The 26687-nt window shown below is 41.1% G+C and overlaps 1 protein-coding gene across 3 annotated transcripts in view; it reads right to left on the reverse strand.

Annotated features, from left to right (window-relative positions):
• XRCC4 (X-ray repair cross complementing 4) overlaps positions 1 to 26687 on the reverse strand; it is a 267010-nt gene that overhangs the window by 135545 nt on the left and 104778 nt on the right. For all 3 annotated transcript variants that reach the window (XR_012645755.1, XM_074995369.1, XM_074995368.1), the window contains exons 4-6: positions 11065 to 11231; positions 6749 to 6901; positions 5925 to 6031 (exon numbers count right to left, since the gene is read on the reverse strand). Coding sequence is in view for 2 of the 3 variants with exons in the window: in XM_074995369.1 (XP_074851470.1) it covers positions 5925 to 6031; positions 6749 to 6901; positions 11065 to 11231 (427 nt within the window). In the remaining variant the exon portion in view is untranslated. The remainder of the gene's footprint in view (positions 1 to 5924; positions 6032 to 6748; positions 6902 to 11064; positions 11232 to 26687) is intronic.

Here is a 26687-nt window from a genome sequence, read left to right on the forward strand (position 1 = left end):
GGAATTACTTCAGCTTGAAGTGAATTAAAATGCCCAAGTTCTAAAGTCCTTAAAACAGGCATTAGGTGAGAAGCACTGACAGGCAACATTTTGAGCACAGCAGCACAGTTGGGTGCTGTTATAATAGACATTTCTTTAATAACTTGGATCAAAGCTTAATAACCAGCAGCACCAAGCCATTGGTGGTTTGGACTACACAAGAAAAGCAATTAAATGTAAAGGGCCATAGCCTCCTGAAGGCATAACATGTTTTCCCCACCGTAGGACCCTGAGTGAGAAGGCTGAAAACATTTGCACTTTACAGCACTGGAAAATGGCAAGGTGCTTGCTTTTATTTATTTTGGGCATTGAACTCTGTTTATTAGAACACTTCTAAAGCCCTGTTCAGAAGCAAATTCTATGGAAATTTACAGATGTGGAAACTCTGGGGATTCAGTGGATACAGGTTCTTTCCATAGAGTTGGCCATGCACTGCAAAACATAAGCTTTTATTTAAACATGACAGTAAACCCTATTTAAAATGTGGCAATTTTCAGGAAGGTGGAAACCCTCAGAGTGGTGGGGGAGCTAGGGATAGGCTGAGGATTGATCTTGATCTTTATCGTAGATGGAAAGAGAACATGTGCTCCCACGCCTGAGGAGGGTCTCCACAGACTTATATATTTGACTGAGTAGCTAGGGTGAATATGAAAGATGGAGCCCCTGAGCAGGGTCAATGCCTGCACCCTCATGGGAATCCCAGGAATTGAGAGAAAGGGGAGAAGCAGAGCCCTGGGATTTTGGCGAGATTCTAGTGTGATTTTTGTTGCTTTTTGTGTTGCACTCTACCGACTATACGTCTGGCCACCTTTCCAATCCAGGAAGTGTTCAGGCTTTCGCCCTGAGCATTTAAATAAGCTCTGCTAGGTGTTGTACTCTTTTTCTCTCTGTCCATGTTTAAGGGAGTTTTATGGGCACTACTTTTATCCCTGTGAAGAAAAATCAGAAAACAGTGCTCTGATTAACAGCCAGCCACAGAGGGTAGCACAGCACAAACAGAGATCTGAATATGCTCCTTCCAGTCAAAGGAGCATCCTACCAAAGTAGTGCCCATAAATTGCTGGAAAAGAAGTGGGGATAGGAAAGAGCTTCTCCCATGGTTCCCTCTTACTCTTTGGATCCTCCTGCCATGTGGATCACCTGCAGTTACCAGAGCTTTCAAGGGAGCAATGGACTGAAACCTAAAAGATTTTATCTATGCCTTTATAAAGGCACCCAGGTCTTTATAACACATCAGTTAGATGTTATCCAAGCACCCTAAACAAGTTGATAGAATGCAAGGGTCTGATCTCCATTCACACTTGTTTGAAGCTGAATCAAAAGCTACTACTCCTGTTCTCCCCTTCCTTCTTTGAATCATTAAGTAATGTAATACAGTCAGCCTAGCAGTGGGAAACCCAATGGTCTTGTTAATCACAGCTACTGCAATGACCTGTGGACAGAGAGCTGGCCTTTAAAGGCAGGTCTGAACAGTGAGTTAGGGCACAACAAACTTGGATGTAAATTTAAAGTTCCTCCCTCCATTTTTGACTTGCTAAGAGACTACTTGTTCTCAGATAAGGACCAAGCATAACTGCGAAGGCCCATAGGAAAGCTTCAGCTTGTTCAACATACCATAACCCACCATCTAGAGAAGGATGTTTCAAAGCACAACAAAATTGTGTTCTGTGTTCTCCATTTCCTCAATGCTGATTAAGGTCAGCAGTGGACTAGGACCTAAATCTGGCTTGAAATCAGAATAGCTCAAAGTATATTGGTGGACATGGAGTGGACAGTCGCAGAGCTCCACTACCTGCTGCTGTATGCTAAGAGCCGTAGGGAGTCCAAAAAGACCGAGTCTGTGTCACCTTGTTGATGAAAGAGAACAGACTCTGAAATATAGCCTGTCTAAAACATTTCCTTTTTCCAATCAATATCTCTTCTGGATACCCCATCTGAGTGTGTACCAGCTGCTTTCATCCATGTACTTACATATTATTACTTTTCTTTTCTTTAACATGCACCTAGTCTAAGACTCCACCGTGCATGTAATATACAATGCCCCTCTTAGGTCTGAGCCAGTAGTAGGGTGCAGGAGTAGTCTGGTGGGGTGGGGGAATATGTGGGGTCTGCGAGGCAGGTTAGGTGCAGGAGGAGACTAGGATCTGGGGCCTGGTTGGAAGGCAGGATGCAGAGAGGGCTGGAGGTGGATAATCTGGGCTGAAAGGAAGGTGCAGGAGGGGGTCCGTGTGGAAGGGAGGCTGCAGGAGGGGGGTGGGGATGCAGGGTCTGGGTGTAGGTATGGTTAAGTAGCAGGGTAGGGGTGTGGGGTCTGGGCTGGTGATAGGGTGCAAGAGTCAGGAGTCTGGGCAGGAGTTTGGGTGTGGAAGTGGACTGGGCTGGGCTGGGCTGTCTGAGCATGAGGTGGGGTGCAGAAGCCAGCTGAGGGCAGGGGTTCTGGGAGAGAGATACTGTGCAGGAGCAAGCTGGGGGTGGAGGATCTGGTTGGGAGATAGGTGCATGAGGGTGCTGACAGTCACTTATCTGTGCAGTTCTCCAGAGGCACAAGTCTCTGCACCCTTTCCCCACCCCCGCTGCTCCCACTGGCCACAATTCTGGTTCCAGGCCAGCTGGCCTGCAGATTGCCTGAATCTGGCCCGTAAACTGTAGGTTCCCCACCTCTACATTAAAACAAATACTTACAAGCTCACTGTCCAGTACGTGAACTTGGCAAAGGGAAAAGATAAGAGCTTTGCTAAAACACAGTGGCTGTTTCTACACATATAAACAGCCCGAAATATGCTAATGAAGCACATATGTAAATTCCCGATGCCTCATTAGCATAAGGCCATGTGATCTGGAGTCCGGAAGATGGTATTCCGGAATCCAAAACGGCATGTAGAAGAAAATTTTCGGGAAGAAGGGGCCTCCTGAAGGAGGACTTCCTTCCGGAAGACCCCCTGGGGGGCTGCACTTCTACACACTATTTTGGAGTCCAGAAGACCATCTTCCAGACTCCAAATCATGTGACCTTATGCTAATGAGGTGCTGGGAATTTACATATGTGCCTCATTAGCATACTCCAGGCTGTGTAGAAACAGCCAGCCAGTATGTCTGAGGAACACCTAGATCCAGTATATGCTTTCATATCCAGCAGCCCTGGGACTGGGAGGTTGCCTCACATTCAGATATTCTGGATAATAGAGAGGTATACCTAGCAATGCAGGACATTGAAGGAAAACAAAATTAGATATTCAGAAACAAAAATGTTTGCAGAGTACTTTATTTACTAACATTAGTATTGTACACTGTAAAACAGACTGTATTTGCTGTATTTATTTGTATTTACTTTCACTATACTGTACTGAACAGAAAACATAATTAAAATTTACTTCTGGTTAAAATGTGGGTTATTTGAGGGTTCCAGATGGTAGAATGCTGGATATGAAAGAGTTTACCATGCTAGATCTTTATGTAAATATATTTCAGAAGGCTATGGGCCAATTTTATATCGACAGTCCCAATGTTTGGGGCTTTGTCTTTTGTAGGTGCCTATTACTCTAGCACAGATGCACCCACATCTAATACAAGACAAGGTTTGATAGAATCATGAATAGGGATGTTTTATCAGAAATATCAGGAACAAGGTGCAAGGGAAGTAACAAACAAATGCCATGAAATCTGTAAAGTACTATGTGAGTAATTTATCCCACTTGTTTGTCTCAGTCTGTAAATGTCAAGATACACATTAACCCTTTGTGTGTCTGACGGGCAGCAGAAACTCCCAGTGCTGACTGTGCCACTCCTTCCATGGGCCACTCATGTGCTAGTGTTCTTGTGTGAGTTCCTTATGGCTAATAAACCTGGTAAAATCCCTTTGTCACTGAGCTGTGCCTGTGGTCTTTCCCTAAGACAAACACTAAGGGGTCTGATAAATTAGCCAGCTATGCTTGCTGGTAATGCTGATAACACCAGAACTCCAAAGACAGAAGCACTAAACAAGTATAACAGCTTACAAGTCTTGACAGAGTTGCCACAACAACATTCCATCCCAGCTACACAGGAAACAAAGATAATGGTATTAAAAAAAAAAAAAAAGATAGATACTGATTCCACAAAGTGGGTGTTACTAGGAGAAGATAATACAGTCTGGGATATCATTATTTGGTAGGCCTAAGGTCCATGGAGCCTGAAGGTAGATTATGTCCATCTTCCCCTTCTGTCTCCAAACCTCCATTCTGAACCACTCACATCCTCCCCAAGGTTTATTCAATCTTCACCAATTCCAAAAGGCCTGAAGTAGGACACTTTGAAAAGAGAGTGATACTGCAGAGGCAGTATGCTTCTTCCTTATAGGAGGGAAGGCCACATATGGAGGAAACCTGTTGTCCCCAGAATCAGGAAGCATTATCCAGTTGCAACTTTACTAGATGTTTACTGTCACATTATAATGAAAAACTTCACTTCTCCGTGTGTTACTCTGAAACAGTTTAAGTTTGTAACATGAATATCAGATTTGTGTGACTCTCTCTCTCTCTGCTTATTCACAGAAAGCAATTTTGAATATTTGTGACTCTCCCAGGCAATGGAATAAGCATCCTTCATAGCACAAGAGGTTATGCAGAGGCTATTCTCCCTACAACCACAGGTATCAAATTCAGTATTCCATGACAGGCAGCTAAAGGAAATGTGACAGAGATGTCTTTCATGCAAACTCTATCTAGGAACTTAGTTATTACTGGGTCTACAAAAGCATTGATAACTTTTCCCTTCTCTGTGCCAATTTACCAAATGAAGTCTCCCTCAAGACATTGTCTGTGCCACTGATGATATACAGATACAAAGATTTATCAACCAAACAGGTGCTTTACCATGACTAGCTGTTCAACAGAAAAATTATTTCTTTGATTAGTGTCCAAACGTCACATTATTTCTTTTCTTTAAAAGTGAGCTGTAAGATGGGCAATTTTCTAAATCTATGGTGTTGGATAGTGTTCATCAAATCTGCACACCCTTACTAGAGAGGTGGAGACTAATCATGTTATTAATGAAGTGCTGAAAACCTCAGCTCCCACAGAAGACAACAAACGTGCACTAAATCATTTATCTGCTGATACCTTTCTTTGGTTACTTTAGCCTACAGTAGCGATAAACTGCTGGGGTGAGAGAAACCATACAAACCCAACAATCTTGAAGGGAAATCCTGAAGTGCATGGTAACTGTCAATGTAAAGCATTTTTTATGTCCAACACCATTCTCTCTAAAGAGGATTCTGCACACAGTGTTGGCATACCAAGCTGAGATTCATGTGACACAAAGCTTTGTAGAGTGTCGAATTGCTATAAAGCATGTACTTCTCTAGTCCTAGGCAGATTAATCAAATTCATTTTCACATTCAACCACCTGAGGCTAAACGCATCCCAATAAATTTAAATGAATTCTACTGGAAGTTCTAAAACTAATTTTGCTCCATTTGTGCAATCCAAAAATAGAGAAAAAACTCTCTTGATTGCAGTTAAAACCTTGTTTCCAGACTATGAACGATCAGCATTTAATTACATTTTAAATCCCAGCAATCATCATGTGTACCTAATGATTCCTGGAATTTAAATGTAATTGTTGACTGTTCACATACTGTAAAATGGCAATTAGTTATGCAAAATTGGCAATCTGTCATTTCACAAACAATGACATTTCTCTCATTAATACTACATGCCTTCTAAAACGTCCTCTCTTTGAACTGTCACCATTATACTCTGCTTCAATAAAGGGTTTCTTAATGCTTGTTATGTTAGTATGTCACAAAGCAATGTGTCAGGTAGCATTTTGCCTTCATTATAGTTTATTCATGTAAAACAATTGGCCTACTTGCAATACGCCAATAAGCACAACACATTCTGTCCTACCTGATGCGAATGCAGAGGGCTGTGTTAAATTTTCACTTTCCTCATCAGTGCTGCCATTATAATCACGCTCCGCTTCAACAGCAGTTTGGACTGTAGCCACGCTATCCCTAGAACAACAGAAAGGTCATTTCTATCTGCTATTCTTGCAACATAGCTGTTATATCTACAGTGCTTCACAGACGGAGGTCAATACAAGGACCCTATCCTGAAGGCTTCACAACTTAGATAAACGAGCTAGACAGAAAAAGTACTAGAAGGCAGTGGAGTCAGAATGGATTAAAACAATGTCTTTGATTTAACTTGTGTCTTGGCAGTTCCATGATTTTTTTTTCCCCTAAGTAAATGTTATTTTGCTTCTAAAGTAAATATTTCCAATCGTCTCACCATTAACACTTCTCTAAGGAGGAAAGGCATTTTGGAAGGAGTGAGGTTATAAGAAGCACTTGAGGAAACAGTGGAGGCAGGTTTGGAGTGAGTATAAGAATTAATTGTATTCTGACACAAAACACACTTCCTTCCCACTCTTCCCCCCGTCACAAAATAATTTCATATATTTTCGGAAATATTTACAATTGAATAAATCTGTGAATTCATTTTTAATTAAACACCTTTCATTGAAGCTAAGTCATGGTTAGGTTGTGCCACAATTCACGAATGTAGCCCAGAAATGATTGATGTGTCCCTTGTATATTTATATAGTGTTTACAGCACTTGGAATCATTAACAAAAGACACTACATAAAGATGACTTGTTAATTGTGATTACATTTAAACGACAGTTATGTTAACATCTATTAAAGCATACAAAATACAAATCAAACCTACCTTGCATGTGTTGGATCTTCTGAGGTGTCCTGAGCTTCTTTTAACAGCTTTTGCAAATTTCTTATCTTTGCTTTCTTTTCATTGAGCACAAGAATAAACCTTTTATAAAGATCTGCCTCCAGTTCTTCTTTAGCTTCCACACATTTTTCCAGCCTAAAATGTGACAAGGTAATATCTTCATATCTTAATATTTTCATTAAAACTCTATGGCTATGTCGACACTAGCTCCCAGTTTCAAAGGGAGCGTGGTAAGTAGGGTGTTGGGAGATTACTAAGGAAGTGCTGTGGTGCATATGCAGCACTTCATTAGGCTAATTCTCCACCGCAGCAACTTCAAAGCGGCAAACTTCAAAGTGTCGGTTTGCGTGTAGCTATGGCTAACCCGCTGGTACTTCGAAGTGCCTGGGCTACTTCGAAGTCCCTTTACTCCTCAAAAGGGACTTTGAAGTAGCCAGGGCACTTCAAAGTACTGACGGGTTTGCCGCGGCTATATGCAAGCCAGCACTTTGAAGTTTACTGCTTCGAAGTTGCCATGGGGGGGAGAGCGGGGACTTAGCTTAATGAAGTGTTGCATATGCACCACAGCACTTCGTTAGTAATCTCCCAACACCCTATTTGCCATACTCCCTTTGAAGTTGGGAGCAAGTGTAGACAAAGCCTATGCATTTGTTAAGACAATGTTCTATAATGACATTGGCCATCTTAAATATAATGAAAATGAGAGAGATATAGGAATTGTCATTAAGGAACACCACAAATGTGATGGGAACCTCTCTACTCCAGAACGGTCTCAGCCGGCAACATCCGTAATCCAGCATGATTTTAGTTAGCCAAACGACCTCTTATCATGGGTGTAGCCAACTTTCCCATAGTCCCATAAAATTTGTTTACAGTCACCAGTTCTGACTCTCAGTTTTCTGTGCTGTTATTTAAATCTAATTTGCCCCTAAATATCTTCAAAGAGCACAGTAAGCAATGTCGGTCATACTGCTAGACAATATTGATCTTCCATGGTCCAGCAAATTCTCTCGTTCAGCACCAGTCAGTTTCCAAGGGTGCTGGACTAGAGAGGTTCAACCCCTCTTTTATGTGCATGTTGTATGGACACCCACAGGCTAGATATCAGAATTATTTAGATTTAGTGGCGAATTTGGTAGATCGTATATAATTTAGAAGGATATACTCTATTTACAATCTTAGTAAGAGTTATGATCAAGCTCCTTGGACCCAAAACTGAGTTGTTTGGCTAGACAGTTGAGATTTTAGGACACTCACAACCCTTGAATGGAGACTGAATGGTTTTTTTCACTATCTAATATAAAGTATTTTAAAAGGGATTCCTAGTTCTATATGTGAAAATCTTAAAGAGTGCTGATGATGAGGTCTTTGGCATGGGCGCATCCACAATTTTTTATAGCGATATGTAAATGCACATGGTTTTGTTTGCTATTTTTAACTGAGCTTAAATTTTGACAAAGAATATAAATTAAAAATAAATAAATAGCTCCTAAATAAATATATAGTGTCTAGTAAGGAAGATCCACAACACGAATAAAAAAACCTATACACTGAACAAAGCAGAGGTTCTTTGAAAAATGACAATCTAACAAGCAACTTTAATTCTCGTATTAATCCTGCTTGAAGGAGGGCTGGACTAGATGGAAGTCTTGAGGTCACTTCCAACCCTACACTTTATGCATTTGTCTTCCAATAAGAAGTTATGATGAAGATGCTGATCCCGGAAGACATAACCTGTTCTAAAGAACATTCAAACGCACTATTCTAAAAATGTGTGTTTTGATTCAATAGCTATTAAAAACCTAAGTTATAAAAAAACAAATAAAAAGGGTCAACATTGTCATAAAATTACATTTTCAATATGTATTTAAAACAAATATTAATTATGCCATCATTTTATATGAAATTTATAGAAGATGAAAAGGCAATAGTAAGGAAGCTTATGAAGTATTAACTTAGTCTGCTGTGATATGCTTTTGGGACATGTTTGATAGCTAATAAATAATTCATCTAATATAAATGCAAATGGCTGAATATCATTACCATATAGATCAGTCCAATAATTCTTAAAAGAAAGATCTTATGTACTAATCAAGTACCAGGAGACTTTCCAGCAATATGTGGGAACTTTAACTGCTTAATGGGAAAAAAATATACACAAAAAATGTTAAAGCACAGTACAAAGAGCCATAAGCCCTAGAAGTGATTTTTCTTTATCATGAAATGGAGACGGATTGACTAAACCCACTACTTGATTAAAAATTTAGCATAAACAGCAAGATGGCTTTAAAATACTAAGTCAAATTAATCCTTAGTGGAATTTCATTGACTTCAGCAGGGTTGAAATTAACTGTTATCTACACTTATATATATAAATTTCATATGCAAGTAGAAAATATGGCTTAAAGGCTAAGTCTACACTAGCCCCTTCCTTTTGGAAGGGGCATGGTAATAAGCGAGTTGGGAAGATGCTAATGAGGCACTTCCATGAATATGCAGAGTCTCATTACCATAACGGAGGCTGCTCGTGATTGGAAAGTGCTGCTTTCGAATCGTGCACCACCCATGTAGACTGGGGCCTTTTGAAAGGACTCCCCAGACTTCGAAAGCCACTTCTTTCTATTTGGTTTTAGGAAGAAGGGGCTTTCAAAGTTGTGGAGGTTCTTTTGAAAGGCCCCCGTCTACACGGGCGGCATGCGATTCAAAAGCAGCACTTTCAAATCACGCGTGGCCTCCATTATGCTAATTAGGCACTGCATATTCATGACAGCACCTCATTAGCATCTTTCCAACTCACTCCTTACCATGTCCCTTCTGAAAGGGGCTAGCGTAGACATAGCCAAAAGTGTTTCAAATTGTTCATTGAGGAAAAAGACGACTCTCCTCCCTGCAACATAAATGGCAACAAAATTAAGGCTAAATCAAAACACTAGTTAACAACAACTAATGTTGTCCGGTACCACAGCAGTTGACACCATTCTGAGTTACTTGAGTGGCTAGTAGCAGTCTCCTACTTTAACCAAAGTGGGCTTCATGCAATGCAGTTTCAATGAAGGTCACCTGTCTGTCAAAATCACGTTTTCCCCTTGGTATGACAAGAGTGCAATGCTCCAATCCAGCAAAAAGTTCCACCAGTGCCAATCATTATCCCTGTACGAGCACATGTCCTTGAGGAAGTATGCTAGACACTCGCACTGCAGGATCAGAAACCAACTCTTAGCCCTCAGGGCATGCCAAAAGTTCTATATGTTTTCTGGGATCTAGGACAATGCACATGAGATAAGAAGTGTTCAGTATTTTTTTTTTTTTTTTTTTTTTACTGAGACATGGAAGGACACCATAGGAAAGGTAGGGAGGAACTATGCTATTGGTTTATTTTGTATGTATTTTAGGCTTTAATTATCATACAGCAAAAGGATAGTCACTTTTCTGTTACTTTCTTAAAGAAATCCAAACAAATATAAATAGTTACATTCTTCTGGTATAGCTATGACCTATTAATTTACTGCATTTAGGAATTTTTTAATTTTATCAAATGTAACATTTGCAAGTGACAGCAATTTAAAAGAAATCATACAACATACATATTAATTCAGGTAAATAGATACCTTAAAAGCAGTCGTGCTTTGCTGTTTAAGAACACATGTCACATACTACACAGTATGCTACAGAGTGGGATTTTCTGGCTATATCTGCACAGGCGCAACAAAGACATTTTTCATTCAGAATTAATTTTAGTATGCTTCACCTATATTATGCGAGAGCTAAGCAAAGCTGGCTAGGATTACATTTCAGCATTTCACCAGCTAACGACAAAAAACTTCACTGAAATTTGTCACACACCAGTGCCTGTATGCGATTTGTTTCACTAACATCACATCTCCATAGGCCGTGTGCATAAGCTACTTATCTCAAATAAAACTTTCAAATGTAATACAAAAGTGAAATCACAAGCCAATAAACATAATGGCCATGGACATTTTGGTTAGCATTATTTGCATATGCTTTACAAGGTGTATAACTGCAGCCATCTTATGGTTAATAGAAGTATGATGCTTTTAGTATGTCATGGGATGACAGTCTGAGGTGACACATGCCACCTTGAAATAAGAAGCAGCATCTACAGCTGCCTAGCCTACAAGCTGCTAAGGTCCAAAACACTTAATGGAAAAGAAATAGGAGCATTTCATTTTTCAAAGAACTTAGTATCCATCTGTATAACCTACACTTTGTTGCATAAGAAGACTATGAACAAGCAGTGTATCAAGAATATCCTATTCATGCTTTTTTCCACTTACAGTCCTTGCACGTCACTCCAATCACTTAGAAGCCTTTCATTTTCCTTTTGCAGGTGCTCCTTTTTGGCATGGAGTTCTGCTATGCAATCTAGACAGTGGCAAATCAGCTCTTTAATGACTTCAGTTGGACTTGAGACTTTTCGTAGCTTGAGTGATCCAAGTCTAAACTGGAACAAAAATAAAACTGATTTACTTTTCTGGAACTTAAAGAAAACGAAAACAAAACAACTTCAATCAAAAATCCAGACATGATCTTAATAGGCATCAGCAGAATGTACAAGTACAATCCTTGAATATTTCCTACAGAAAATAACAACGTAATTGCAAGAAAAATAAACATGTTGAATAAGTATACGATAAGTGGAAGAAAGTACCGTTTGCTTATGTACCTAATTTATCTACATTTTTGTTCAGTCTTCAGTGCACATACAATATATGTCATCGGCAGACTATCTACACACTGATATTCATTTCCATTCATTATAAAAAGTGAAGAGTATATGCTAAAGTAACAAACTTCTCCCTAAGAGAGAAATTAACTGCAGGAAGATAGAATAAGATGTCACAGATGCTAAGCAAAAAGCTGTTTTAAAAGAATGTTATCAGGCATTTATAACATTGTCCTTATTACACTTTTTAGATAGTCCATCAGATAGTAACTTGCCACCTACTGCAGTAACCTGAACAGGTACATGACAACACAAATGTGAACAAGTCAAACGAGCATTATGTAAATTAACAACAAAGTTCATGAGATGGGCTTCTTCTCCTGTACCATCTCTTTTTGAGTTTAGTGTAAGAATGCAGATTGCTTTAGCAATTTACAGGTACTTGAGAGGTTGCCCATTTAATGAACTTTCCCTCTAGGGACCCTATCCAACAAACCCTTAATGGTGCAAGTAGTCTTTTAATCATGTAGACAGTTCCAATTTCTTCAAATGGGGTGACTCACATAACTAAAGATTTGATAGGGCATTATAGCAGCAGTGGAATGTTTTTTGCTGTTGAAGATGCCGTGGTAAATGTAGAAATGGTTTTGCGGAATGATTGAAAATGTTGAACAATTATTACTAATTTTTATTTCCAATGTAGGAAAAAAAAAGAGAAAATATAAGGTTGATGCACAAATTATCTAGTTTTATGTTAAAATATTTGGTTTATATTTACACTCACTGTCCTGTGGAGAACCTTGACCTCTACATGGTCCACAGACCTGAAGCCTCCCTCTCTCCTTGGTAGATGAGGTTTAGCCAGATAAAATTTCATTTATATCTGAGACAAGCCCCTAGGAACATTTTCTGTAAATGTCTCTAAAACTTTTAGCTGGAAGAGAGCGAGGTCTGTATCTCACACAGGGTTGCCAACTTTCCTGACTGGACAGACTGGAAACCATTTGCAGAAACGGTGTCCAGTTTGTCTGGTCGGGAAGGTTGGCAACCCTAAAGCCCATATCCATAGACTTCTCCACAGAAGGCTGTTACATCAGATAGATCTAGCAAAGAATCTAATGATATCACAAGAAGCATCACAGATAATGCCTAATACTTATATAAGAGAGTTCTTGAAAGAAATCAGCTTTTTGTTATCAACTCTCACCTTATGGAATCCATTCTGAGAGTACAAGATGGGGCAGTGATGAACAAGGCCAGAAAAGCTGACACAACAAATGCTACTGTAGCACATAAAATTATAAAGGAAGATTTAAAGACCCTACTTTGGTGAATTTTCAATCTTTTGCTCCACATAACCCTCTTTAGACATTGCTCCATCCACTGAGGTCAAGATCTTTTTAGTATTTTGGCAAACAGGAAGAAAAATAAATATGGGGACATATAACAATCAAATATTATACAGATCCTATGTATCGTTGCTGGTAGACCTTTTCTTTCAATATGGGCCATGTAAAGGTCACAATCTACACCAGAGATTCTTGTATGGGAAAGCTGAAACAGACCTCCCCACATCTCATCTTGGGTGGATGCTAGGGGACTGGTGATGGGGAATATGGGCTGCTTCTGATACACTGAGAAATGAATGGATCAGTTCTGCCAAAGTCTCCATATCTTCGCTGAGAAAATGGCAACCTGAGTCTTCTTACTCTAAGTGGCTGAAGCAGGAAGAGAGTCTGCTTTTGTACCTGACTGGGGAAGAAGATGGAATAGTTCCCTGGGGAAGGTGTTTGTATGCTTGGGAGCCTGGACAGTAGGATAGAAAGCCTGTCATTGCCACTTAGTAGATTCACATATTCCAGCACCATTGTGATCATCTGATCTGAACTCCTGCATCACATAGGCTGCAGCAATTCCCCAAATAATTTCTGGAACAGATTTTTCAGGAAAGGCATCCCATTTTGTTTTACAAATTGCCAGTAATGAAGAATACACAGCCCTGATAAGTTATTACAGTGATTAATTACCATCACCCTAAAAAGGTATGTCTCACTTTCCACCTGAATTTGTGTAGCTGCAACTTCTAGCCGTTGGATTGCATCACACGTTTCTCTAATAGTCAGAAGTGCTACAGTATAACCAATATGGTTTCTCTAGCCATTTTCAGAGGCCTATAGCTTGTCTGCAGCCAGACTAAAGAGCATCAGCCATTAACTGTGAAGCTGAAAGTCACATATTCACATTCCATCTACATTCCAGCACAATAGTAGCATATCAGGCTGTTAAGAAGACCACCACATCCTAGTGCCACCCACTGTTAAACAGATCACAAGATGGGTATAGAAAACTTAATTAACAGCATTTTGTCTGGCAGGCAACGACTTATCAATGGCTGAGGTAGAACCACCATTCTCTGATGACTATCTTCACTTTTCTACTGTTCTCTGTATACTATTTTCTATATATTCTCTGTCTGGTTTGTAATTGCTCCTGTCTACTGTATAATTAAGTTTGTTAGGTATAAATCAGTTAAGGTGGTGGGCTATGATCAGTGAGGTAATTCTGTTACCAAAGGTTATTATTGGTTAGTAAAATTGTACTAAAATAATTGGTGAAGGTATAGCTAAGCAGGACTCAGTTTCACTACTTAAAAACTGGGGTCCGAGAAGGGAAGGGAGGAATAGAGCATCAAAGGGGGGAAAAGAAGAATCGAACATCAAGGAGAGAAAGAAGAACAGAACATTCAACAGGAAGGAAGAAGGAACACCTAAAGGACTCACCCCCAAGACCCCGAGGTGCAGCAACCAGCATCCAGAAAGTGACTCTGTCTGTCTCAATAGTGGAAGTCTGCCTCCCTGCCTGCCTTATCAGGATTGGTGAGCGTGATACTGTGTGCTTAGCATGTATTCTGCTTTCTTGGTCATTGTAAATAAATAGAGAATAAGAATATTACTGTGTAAGGCTTTTTCGGTGGCACAGATCCTGCATACTCCCAGGGAATTACGCCATGAGCCCTAGGAATTGGATAAGGGTGGGAGTTTAAATTAACAGGGTCATGCCTTGAGCCCTATGGATTGGGTAAAGATGTGTATGTCCCTGAGTGTGGAAGGTGTAACAGGTGTGCGGGTAACAGAAGAGCCCATTATTAAACACTTATTTCCTACGTAGGCAGTTACAACCTGTGGTCAAGTCAACCCAAAGTAACTTTGGGGTGGCTGGCATGAGAAAATGTGAGCTCTTTTAGGAGTTAAAGAAGTGCCTACTACTGGGAGCTTCCATAGGACTGATCTGTGCATGGCCAAAGACACGGCCAAAGGGATAGTAGAGTCAGCCACGGATATCTGAAAAGAGTGTAGGCTCTGCCTAGTCTCTTGGAATCTGCAAAAGAATTAACAAGACTGTTCTGGAATTTTAAGACATAATTAATTAACATTCCTCTTTTACAAATCAAGGAAAACTAAAAACCACACATCTTCAGAAAACACCACCAGTATTATATGCTAAGGAAGGGTTCAGTCTGTCCAACACATCTGAATGCACAAGAACACAAGACTTTAAGAACAGTCTATCCTACTCTCTTTTTCTTTATTTTGTCTCCACTCTACTTCACCCAAAACAGGAAAGACTGGCAGGTAATACAACAAAAATGGGGGCGAGTGGAGGAAGTGCAGGAAAAAGGGATGTAGCATTTATTTAATGGATTGAATTACTCAAGTGTGTGAAAACTTTGCTGGATCAGACCTTTAAAATCTGCTCAGAAATACTTTAAAGGAATCGTATGAAACAACCAACAATAGCATTCATGTTAACTCGTCAGCATAGGTTCAATTTTTATTTAATTAGTAAATTCAACTGCTGTTCAATATGCAACTTACTGTAAATGATCACTGAAACAATCATAAAATCAGTGTCTTCAGTAAGTAGTAGGTCATCAGAAAATGTGCCGAAAATTAAGGTTTTATTCAGCACTGAGCAGGGGAACCTATTCTAAATGTAGATGTACACTTAATACACAATTTCCTTTTTGTTGTACAAAACTGCTATGTCAGATTAAATAAAACAGATGACAAAACGAGTTTTATTTATTTTTAGAAGTTAGATTACATTATCAGTAACCCACCAAGTGCCACTGTATTCCTGGGATATCACACTTGCCTGGCAGCATTAACAAAGATGGGCTTGTATCAAGGAAACTGTTTTTCATCACTTGCAAGCCACACCAAGCCAAGTAGATAAGAATTCATGCCACACTGATACTAGCCAAAGAGGTAAAAATACAGTAGCACAGATGAACGGAAATGCAACCTTTCTGCCCTCTTAACTTTGATTAGAGAGAAAAGATGTTCCACACGTAAAAGGTTTTGCCATGTAAATTACCTGGAACATAATGAATTCAGATGAACTACATTAAAATGTTTATTCAGAACAAAGAAATGTGGCATGCCTTACACTTTAATTTCCACTGCTATGTAACAAGAAAGACTAATAGGATATAAAATTTATTTCCTCATAAAATTAATCCTACAGGCATAAAATTTATTTCTTCATAAAATTAATGCCACCAGTACAAGACAGCAAATATGCTGTCATACAGCATTGTCATCCACATTTTTCAGGCACTATGTAACCCTGCCCTGACTACTGCAGTGAGGTGAAGCTGAGATATAGTCAGGTGCCTCCTTTGCTTCTAATATTCTCTTTTCCAGGGATGATTCCTCAGGGCAGAAAGGAGAGATCACACTGCAGAGAACAGCAACGCAACATTCAACCCAATTAACTAATCAGATAGGAGAGGGTATTAGCTATATCTCCTAAACCACATATTAGAGCTCCTTGGAGATGAAATGCATTAACTAGAGCACTAAACATTGATCCCTTCTAATCCAGCACCCTCAAGACCTGACCAGAGCCAAACGAGAGAATTTGCTGGACTACGGGAGGTCAATATTGTCAACAAGCATTGCCAACACTTTCGCTGCTTAATGGGATCTTACATGACATTTAGGGGTAAATAACAGCTAAATAACAGCACAGAACACAGAGTCAGGACTGGTGTCTGTAAACAAACTTTATGGGACCATGGGAAACTTGGCCACACCCATGAAAACTGGTTGTCCTGCTAACTAAAATCATACCAGACTGTGGATATTGCCAGACAAGGGAGTGCCAGACTAAAGAGGTTCAACCTATAGTTGACTGTCTTTTTTCTAAGCGTTGTTTTGAATGCTCTGGGAAAATCAGCCCTGTTCTTTGAATGAGGGTGTGAGAAGTGAAAGAAGATCTCTACATCCCCTTCCCTTGCTCAAAACCAATGAAGTAAAGGTAGGAATTATCTGCATCACTTTAATATTAAGCTGACCATCATGGTTGAACCAATAGGAATTACTGGCTATGTCTATATTAGCCTGCTCCCTTTCGAAAGGGGGATGCTAATGAGACACTTTGGGTTATGCTAATAACGCACTGCAATGAATATGCAGCACCTTATTAGCATAATGGCAGCCATGGCACTTCGAAAGTGCAGCTTTCAATTGCACATGGCTCATCTACATGGGGTCCTTTCGAAAAGGACCCCGTGTACATGAGCCACGCACAATCCAAAGTCGCACTTTTGAAGTGCATAGCTGCCATTATGTTAATGAGGCATTGCATATTCATTGTATTGCCTCATTAGCATATCACAAAGTGTCTCATTAGCATCCCCCTTTCGAAAGGGAGGGAGCTAGTGTAGACGTAGCCACTGTGTATCCTCTTATATAAAACAAGCTTAAGCCAGAGTAAAGTATACTAAATAAAATATATCATTGATATCCTTTTTCTTCAGCTAAGTGTAGGGCAGCACAGTTGTAAAATACTCATCCTGTCTACATTTCAGCTTCCCTCTTCCAACTGTCAATAGAGATGCAGCAGTTCAGGAAAAAATACCAACTTTTTTCTAGCTCATGTGGTCCATGAAAGATAAAAATGGCATGACAGTGACGAGATACCTTTGGTTAGGTTAAGGCAAGTAAACCTCCTTTGTACAGGTTCAGACAACAAGTATGCTGAAGATCTCCAATTGTTTTCCTCAATATGAGGAAATGTCGAGAGGTGAAACTCTGACGTCAACCTCCCTTCCTACTTGTAATAGCTAGGAGAAGAGGAGCCAACTGCTGTCCCCTCGTAAGTCGATGTTACATGTTTTTACCAGGCATGCAAAATCAAACCCATGGAAGATGAAACCCTGGTCTATCTTCCAGATAAAGTAGACATGGCCTTAGACAGTCTACGACGAACTCAGAGTGAAAAAAGCAGGAGTTCAGGTTTATGCTGTGACATCCCTATCAGAGGCATTCGAAGTTTGTGAAAATACAGTTCTAAAAATCGTATATATTTTTCCCTTTTTAACTTGCCTCTGACCCTTTTTACTGTACAATTTATAGCAGCAACATTCTATCCAAAACCTATTAGCATTCGTTTTATTAAGGTAGAGAAAAATGTAACAGATAATTTAGATCTTAAAAGATAAGGTTTAAACCAGTTTACAATATTCTTCTAATCCAGGGGGCGAGTAAACTTTTTTATGTTGGGCCCACTTTTCATCCCTGCAATTAGCAGCCCCCACCCCCATAACACCTGTCTAATATAATCCAAACCAATGGAAATTTCAGTTACGTTCTAACAAAAAAAAAATCTTTCAGCATGTGTGAAAATGTAAGTCTGTAAAATGTAAAAACTTCATTAATTGGTATATAAATGTGACTACACATACATAAACACAGTAATATGTTTCAACATTTTTAATGAGATGGATGAGCCTGAGACCCAGCAGCCTATTGTATTGTGCCCCCTACTTTGCACACCCCTGTTCTAAGCCAAGCTTTTTGATGATGATAACACCAGAGCAGTCATACTGTAGGGTCTGAGAGGGTATGTTTACCAACCTCTACAGATCCAGCAGACTGCAATCTGTTGTGTTAGTGGGTTATGTTTAATTGCTTTGTATGGTATAACGTCTGGCTACATAAAATCTAAATACAAAACACCATTAAGACTCTTGAAAAATAGACACTCCTCCTTCTGTAAACATACAGCATTGCAGCATGGAACAATTTTCTCTTTTTACGCCAAGCTGTGTTAGGTAGGGCGCTGATGATCATCAGCTAGGAACAGCAGAAACTGATAAAAGCAGCTAAACCTGATCCTGAGCGACAACAACTAATTAAGACCCAATAAAGTCTATATACTAAGCTAGAAATGACTGCGCCAAATAGCATTGTAAAACAACATTTGTGTGTGCACTTGTCATGCTCACAAGTAACGTTTTTTGCTATGTGTTCGGGGTGACCTTACGAGAGTGGCATGTGGTAAAAGCATACATTTGAATGACAGAATCTCAGTTTTAAGCTCTAAAACTTTATTCAATTAGAATGACTCTGCATAATATACATACACACACACACACACACACACACACACAATATAATTTAAAAAAAATCTATACAGACTTTAAATGTGTGAGGTCAGAAAGACTAAAAACCCAGAGCTCCAGATTTTGATCATTCTAATACTTCAACCATTACAATTTACTTTACGTAACAACAACAAATTGCCCAGGGCAGCTTAATCTCTCTCCCTCAGAGCACTGAAGCTATAAAATGAGGGTAATTATGACTAATGAAGCTGATAATACTTTAATTGAATTAATAACGATCTAATGGACAAGTGATGAAGATTATTGCCTACGTTTGTGCAGATTAGACCATGCAAACTGCTGTGTAAATAGTAAATAAGTTTAACAGGACATCTGACATTCATTGTTATGCAGAAATAAACATATGCCAAAAAGCAGAGCTGCAGTAAAGCAGACTGTGTGTTCATGTCTGATTTTTCAGCCAAGAAGTTGGTTTTGGGGGCAATTAACTAAAAAAGAAAAAAAGCCCTGTTCTGAGAAGGAGCACTTTGCATCACTCACAGGCTTCCCTCCGTCACCAGCACATATTCAATTACGCTAACCGGGAGGCTCACTAGGCAAGATGTGGAGACATCATAGCACATGGTATAAGAAACTGGAGAGGAGAGAAATAATAAAAATGGAAAGGGGGTGGCTTGGACAAAGCAGAAAGAGCAAAAGATGTTTCTTTCCTTTTAAAGCACTTTTCTAATAAAAAGAATGCTTAAGTACTTCACAGTAACCGTAGGTCTTTGGACTGTGATGTCTACACAGGCTCCATCCTTAGACTTCATCTACACTATGAACTAAAAATCAAATTTATTAAAATCCATTTATTAATGCTGGGTTTTATCCATTTGATTTTGAGCATCCTCAGCGTCCGACATGCTCCCCACAAAATCAACTTATTGCTGCCACTCACAAGTAGCTTAAATCTAGTGCTGCAGCAGTGTATTGTGGGAATCTATCCCACAGTTCCCTCAACCCTGGAGCATTCTGGCTATTTTCACTGGAGCAATATGGAAAAAAATGCCCCGTGAGTAGATGTGGATATCTGACGACATCTTCCCACATTTCATTCCCCTTTGTCCCCTGAGCTGTTACACAAACGTCCCTCTTTCCAGATGGGGGTCTGGCTTGCTATAAGAGAGTAAGAGGAAGGCTGAGCAAGGCAGGGGTTAAACAGAGCCTACTTGCCCAATTAGCCCCACACCAGTTCACCTGCAGCCAGTGTCAGGCTTGGAGTCAGTACAAAAGAAGAGAAGCCAGCCCAGTTTGGGGCTGACCAGCCAAGAGGTAGGAACTGGCTCTGGCATGTGCAGGGTCTGAGTCAGAGCTGCCACCAGGTCAGCCATTGGAGGAAGGAGCCTCCGAACCCTTCCCCAGGCAGAGAGGGGGAAGAATCCCAGATAACCCCCACCCCCTGCAGAGGGGAAGCTAGACTCCCGGGGCCACGCACCAATCTAAGACCACAGCCCTTAGAGGTGGGCTGCAGACCTATATCCTGGTCCTCTAGGCTCTGCAAGGGGCCTAGCCACTAGGCCACCCTGCCATCAGGGGGGAAACCACTTACATTTGCCTTTATAAGAGATGTGCTTTTTATAATTTAGGGGAGCGGAGGGGTAGTAAACCTGTCCCAACAGACAGGTTTTTGAAAACGAGATGCAAAAGCACTGGATCTTTGCAGGCTTGGATCTGGATTTAGACCTCCTGGCAAAGAACATCCTTAAAAGAAGAATATATTTAAGTAGACATTGGTGCTACATTGAAACTGGAATGAATCATTCCAACAGTTAAGGCTCAGAGCGGCTAAAAGACCCCAGACTACAGCCAGGTTTGTACCTGCCAAAAAAGACCCTCAGATCAAGAATATTCCTCGCTGCAAGCCTTACACTTCCAGAACTGTGGTAATTGTATAGCTACTACATTGCCTTCACTGAAACATCTACGGCTTGGGGCAGCTAACAGACCCCCCCGGCTACAGCCCGCAACTGAAAATCATGACTGCCACAAGAGACATCCTCCAGGTGGCTGAAAGACCCCAGACTACAGCCAGCACCTGAAAATTGTGACTGCCAAACGGACACTTCACCCAGGCAGCTGAAAGATCCCAGACTACAGCCACCACCCAAAAATTGTGACTGCCAAGGGAAACAGCTCCCTGGTGGCTAAAAGACCCCAGACTACAGCCAGCAGCCGAAAATCATGACCCTCACCAGGTGCAAGCTTCCTAGCACCTTGCACAGTACATCCTTTTATTGGTTCAGGGTCAAGCCACATGATGCGGCTGGGTGTGGGAAAGTTACACACCATGTGGCACCTCTGGGGGAGAGAAAGCAGGAGATGTGGGGATCAGGACAAAATGTAAGCAGCTGAAAAGAAGTTTCTCATCCAAGCACGACCCCCCCAACCCACAGACTAGCTGCCATGTGATGTGGGTGAGGGAAAGTTCCAGAATGCACGGTGCCACACCAATTGAACTGAGAGTAGCCTAGGACCGTTGTTCTAGCAGTGGACTGTCCTTCAGCCATGGCAGATCTTAACTCCTCCTAATGTTTGTTGGGGAGCTTGTCTGTCAAAGAGAAGAACGCCCCACAGCAAAATCTTGTACTTCATCAGAAGTACTTTGAGATTCTGGTGAGTCAAAGCCTTAGGAGAGGACTTCTATTTTCTAACCATGGAAGGGGAGCTCTGTCTTCCCCCGTTTCTGGAGCTTGCTCCTTGTGGCCCCTGTCCAAATGCAAGTCACAGAGGAGCAAGATTTCTGAATATCCATTGAGCCTGGGGTGACATTGTATCTCACTACTGCACTCAAGGAGACTAGTCTCTCTCTGCTGGGTTCTCTGTGCCTAATGCTTGCACTGAGGTCTCCAGATGCTACTTCAGACTGCTTTCTCTAGGCTTTGGAATGCCTTTCAGGAAGATTTTGCATACTGAGCAGCATTCACTGGGGTGCCAACTGCCCCAAGCATAAGAGGCGCCATGAATAACCATCATTGCTGTCCACAAATCTATTCTAGTGACAGAATCACTGGACAATATCAGGCATACCACTAGGGGCTTAAACACCTGCACATTCACTAATGTGAAAAATGCCATCATGTGCCAGCAATGACCATGTGTTATGTACATGGGACAAACTGGGCAGTCTCTGCACCAAAGGATGAATGGACATAAAATCCAACATCAGGGACTGAAACACACGCAAACCTGTAGGGGGGCACTTCAACCTCCCTGGGTGTTCAGTAACAGATTTAAAAGTAGCCATTCTTCTGTAACAGAACTCTACCACAAGATGACAGAAGGAGATATCTGAACTGGAATTCATTTATAAATTTGACACATTTAACCTGGAACTTAAAAAGAGATTTCAACTATCTTATACATTACAAAGGCAATTTCCCCATCTTTGGTATTCACAGAAACAGCGTACATCCCACTTAACCTAGTTTGCTTCAGCTAGTGGTTCTACTAGTGACAGGTAACCTTTTCCCTCCTTCCTTGTCTACTCCTTTTCTATATAAACCCTGCATTCTAACTGTCCACTCTCACAAACCAAAGAAATGGGTTTTACCCTGGAAAGCTCATGACCCAATACATTTGTTAGTCTTTAAGGTGTTACAAGATTGCTCATCACTGATATATACGCCTATGCCACAGGAGGGGCTTGATGTTGAATCTTGGATATTTGTTTTCAGCCATTTTAAGTTTGTATGGGGGGTGAGGAGCTAGCGGCATTTGGAGATAAGGAAATAGGAAGGAAGATCAGTGTGGATGGTATTGAACTAGAAAATGTAGAGAAGTTCACATATCTGGGGAGCAACATAGCGAATGATCTAGACTGTAAGATGGAAATAGCGATGAATAGCGAAAGCAAGAGCGAGTTTGAAGGCGATGGATAAGATCTGGAAAAGCAAAGCAATTGGCTTAAGAACGAAGCTGGGCGTGTTGAAAACGTGTATTCAGCAGCACGTTGCACAGATGTGAGATGTGGGTGATAATGAAAGATTCGAAAAGAAGAATGTTGGCGTTCAAAAGGAGTTGTTATAGAAAGATTCTGAGAATAGGATGGATGCAGAAGGCCACCAATGAGGAATTATACAGGAAGATACAGCCAAAAGAGACCCTGCTGCAGAAGGTTATAAAATGGAAGCTACAACTATTTGGACATATTTGCAGAATGAATGACGAATGAAAAATCAAGACCCTGGTATTCGGCATAACGGACGGTTCGAACAGGAGAGGCAGACCCCACAGGGAATGGATAGATGATGTAGTAGATTGGTGCAGAGCTAGTCTACAGAAACTAAGCCTCTCTGCACTGGATAGGGAAAGATGGAGGGAAACAGTGAGAGAGGCATCAGACACCAACAGGCACTGAGCCCATGGTTATTGATGATGATGATGATGGGGGCTAGCCCTGTACTGAAGGCAGCGGGTGCATGTGCAGACTGACATACACACTGTCAACGTCTTGCTGTTTTCATAGGAAACTTCTGTCTAAATTTCTCTCTTTTAACACAAATAGGTGTGTGCTAACAAACTATTAACAAGGAGTTAGAACAACAATAGCTATGAAATCTGTTGCAGATAGATGAGATGCGAGTACTATAGGGCTCTGTCTCACAGCCAAGGGTGGTAAGGCACTGAGAGTTAATTGAAGGAATCCCACACTTTGTGCCCTCAGCTACAAAAAAAGCAGTCCAGTAGCACTTCAGAGACTAACAAACCAATTTATTAGGTGATGAGCTTTCGTGGGACAGACCCACTTCTTCAGATCTGAAGAAGTGGGTCTGTCCCATGAAAACTCATCACCCAATGAATTATTTTGTTAGTCTCTAAAGTGCTACTGGACTGCTTTTTTGTTTTGATAGTATATAGACTAGCACGGCTATCTCTCTGTTACTACTCAGCTACTGAGATTGTAAAGCACAGGATTCCCAGGTACAGGCAGGCCTCAGAAACTGCTGTTCAGAAAAGAATCTGACCATGTGTGCATAGAACACACATGTACCTAGAGTGAAATCAGTGAACACAATTACTCTACGATGAACATTTATTTCTGTGCATCAGAATCTGAAGCATTCCCCTCATATCATACAGTGCAATGTGCTTTTCTTCTTCTGCAGACAAAATGAAATTCATGCTTAAATGCTGTTAGTGAAGATTAGAGAGGGAACACTGTTTAATAAAAGGTAAAGTTATACAATGTGACCAGCCTAAACAAATTTTAAAATGAGCCATTTATAAATTGATCACAAATTAGTCCTATCCTGAAATATATGGAGTATTGAAATAATTTCCACAGAAGTGGGGTTTTATTAAATACACTTTGTTTTTTCAAATTCCATAGGAATATTTTCTGTAGATGTTAAAAGATGAGAGGTTTATTTTTTCAGGCCTGAGTATACCCAGGAGGTTGTATCAGACTTTTCTGACAAAACCACTCTCAGAATACATTAAGCTTCTTCCACATACTATAGATAGAAGATAATACTGTATCTCACCGATCTTGCTTATTATCTTTTTTATTAAATGCCAAGAATGTACTCTATTTTGCATATGGTGCAAATCTAAATACACTCTTTCCCTAAGGTAGCAAAATTAGACTTCAATTGATTAAAGATTTTCACAATAAAGATTCAAAGAGATTAAAGAGGTTTGAAAGCAGAAAATGTTCATACACCAAAAAGGCATTGTCTCAGTTAAAGAACATGAACCTACAAATGAATGATGCTGACACACAGCTCCTTATGAAAAGAAAGCATTGTTCTTGTAAATTTGGTTCTGGAAAGCATTATAACATTTTATTTCCTAAAGCTATCAGCTAGTGGGCTCAATCCTCTTTAAAGCCTTGCCATCACAATCTCCAGGGAAATCTTTCAACAGTAACCATGACATCCGTAGGTGGAGCAAAGAACCAGTAATAGCCAGAAAACTAAGCTGTTTACATCAGTCAATATAAAAACCATGATTGAGAATAAATTTCTGAGAGATGATTTATGCCACTCTCCTTTGGTGGGCAGAGGGGATGGACATTTGTAAGGTGTCCTTGGTAGAGAAGCACTGTATTATCTTCCTGTTTGACAGAAAGTACTTTCCCAACGGATAAAAGCATATTGCACATTTACCCTGCCTGCAGAAGTTCAACCGTTCTGCTGACACAAATTACTACTCAGTTTAAGTTTTCCTAGGAATTACAGCAGCTTTCAGCATAAATCGTACTCACATTTGCTGCATATCAATTTAATTGGTGAAGCTCCATCTGGTTTCATTACACTGTATGGCATTATTATACCCTTCAGACACCGCTCTTTTACTGAGTTTGGGAAAGTGTTTGAGATACCATGAGCTCTATTCCTATGCTAGAGGTGGAGAAACTGGTATCATATCCTTTGCAAAAGAAAAAAAACAAACACCGACTTTACTTGGAGGATTTCCAGTGGATACCTCCATGATACAAGCTGAAACTCTCTCGTCCGGCACTCTCTCATCCAACAACATCACTCGTCCAAAAGCACCATGGATGTTGCTGGACCAGAAAACATTGGGATCAGAGAGCTCCAGCTATGTGGGGTGGAGAGGAGCGTTGCTGGTGGCAGGGATACCCTGCTGGCAACCTGCTCTGGAGCCCCACTACTGGGAGCAGGGCTAGGGATTGGGGTGCTCCACTGCGGGGAGATCAGCCCATCTAGAAGACCAACTGCAGTTCTGAAACCCAGCGAGCAGCCCTGCAACCATGGGGACCGCAGCCAGGCAGGGGGAGCCCGGCAGCCCTGCGGGATGGAGCCGGCTGGGATGGGGAGCCCCACTAGCAGCCCCACAGCCACAGGGAACCTGGCCAGGGCAGGGGAGCTCTGTAAGAGTGCCTCCCGCCTCCAGGAAGCCCAATGGCTTGATCTCCCTTCATCCAGTAAATCCCCTTGTTTGAGACCACTCAGGTCACGAGGGTGCTGGATGAAAAAGGTACAAGCTGTAGCTGTAAAATTTGTCAAGAGAGAGTTGACATCCTTCCGCAGGGCCAGGTGTGGGTGGCCTGCAGGCAAGGTGTGGCTCCAAACTCCAGAAGGAATGGGCTCTTGATTGGGAGGGGCAGGTTCAAAGACAATCAGACCTTAGCACCACCCAGAACATGGCACTAGCCCCCTTCCCAGCCTTCAGAAGGCACGTGGAGTGATGCTCACATACTGTTTCAAAGCGGCCCAGAGCTCCTAGCTCCGCTTGTTGCCACAGAAGTGACCGCAGCAGCCAGGACCCCCAGGTCCCTTTGAAATGCTGGGCCCCTAGGCAGATGCCCTGCTTGCCCCCTTCCCCCTCCCCTGTCAGCAGGCCTGATGCCCTTAAAATATCTTAGCAATTTGAGAGGTTAAATTAGTTCCAGCATTATTCCATTTTAAGCAGAGGGAACAGTGGTGGAATTGATAATATTTCTAAAACTGAAATAAACTATCGAAGCGTGACCACTAGTTTGCAGAAAGCACAACTTGCAGGCATGACTTACCACAGGGAAGCCTCCCTTTCAATGGGCATTTGACAATTTTTGAACAATGTAACATTGCTCAATGCTAGGAGCAACAACACATTTGGACTTGGTTATAAATCCAGTCACAGATCCTGCCAGCTGCTCTTCTGAGGAAGATTCTGTGCACGCACAGAGTTCCATTGACCTTCAGAAGGCTCCCATGTGGCCACACGAGTCTGCCCACACAGTGCAACTTGCAAAACTGGGTCTTATTTTTTGAAGTGCTTGTGAAAGGGTCTGGAGTGATACCCCCCAAAGGCTGAAGCACAGACCTATGATT

Source organism: Carettochelys insculpta, chromosome 5 (genome assembly GCF_033958435.1).
Source record: "Carettochelys insculpta isolate YL-2023 chromosome 5, ASM3395843v1, whole genome shotgun sequence".
Lineage (NCBI taxonomy): Eukaryota > Metazoa > Chordata > Testudines > Carettochelyidae > Carettochelys > Carettochelys insculpta.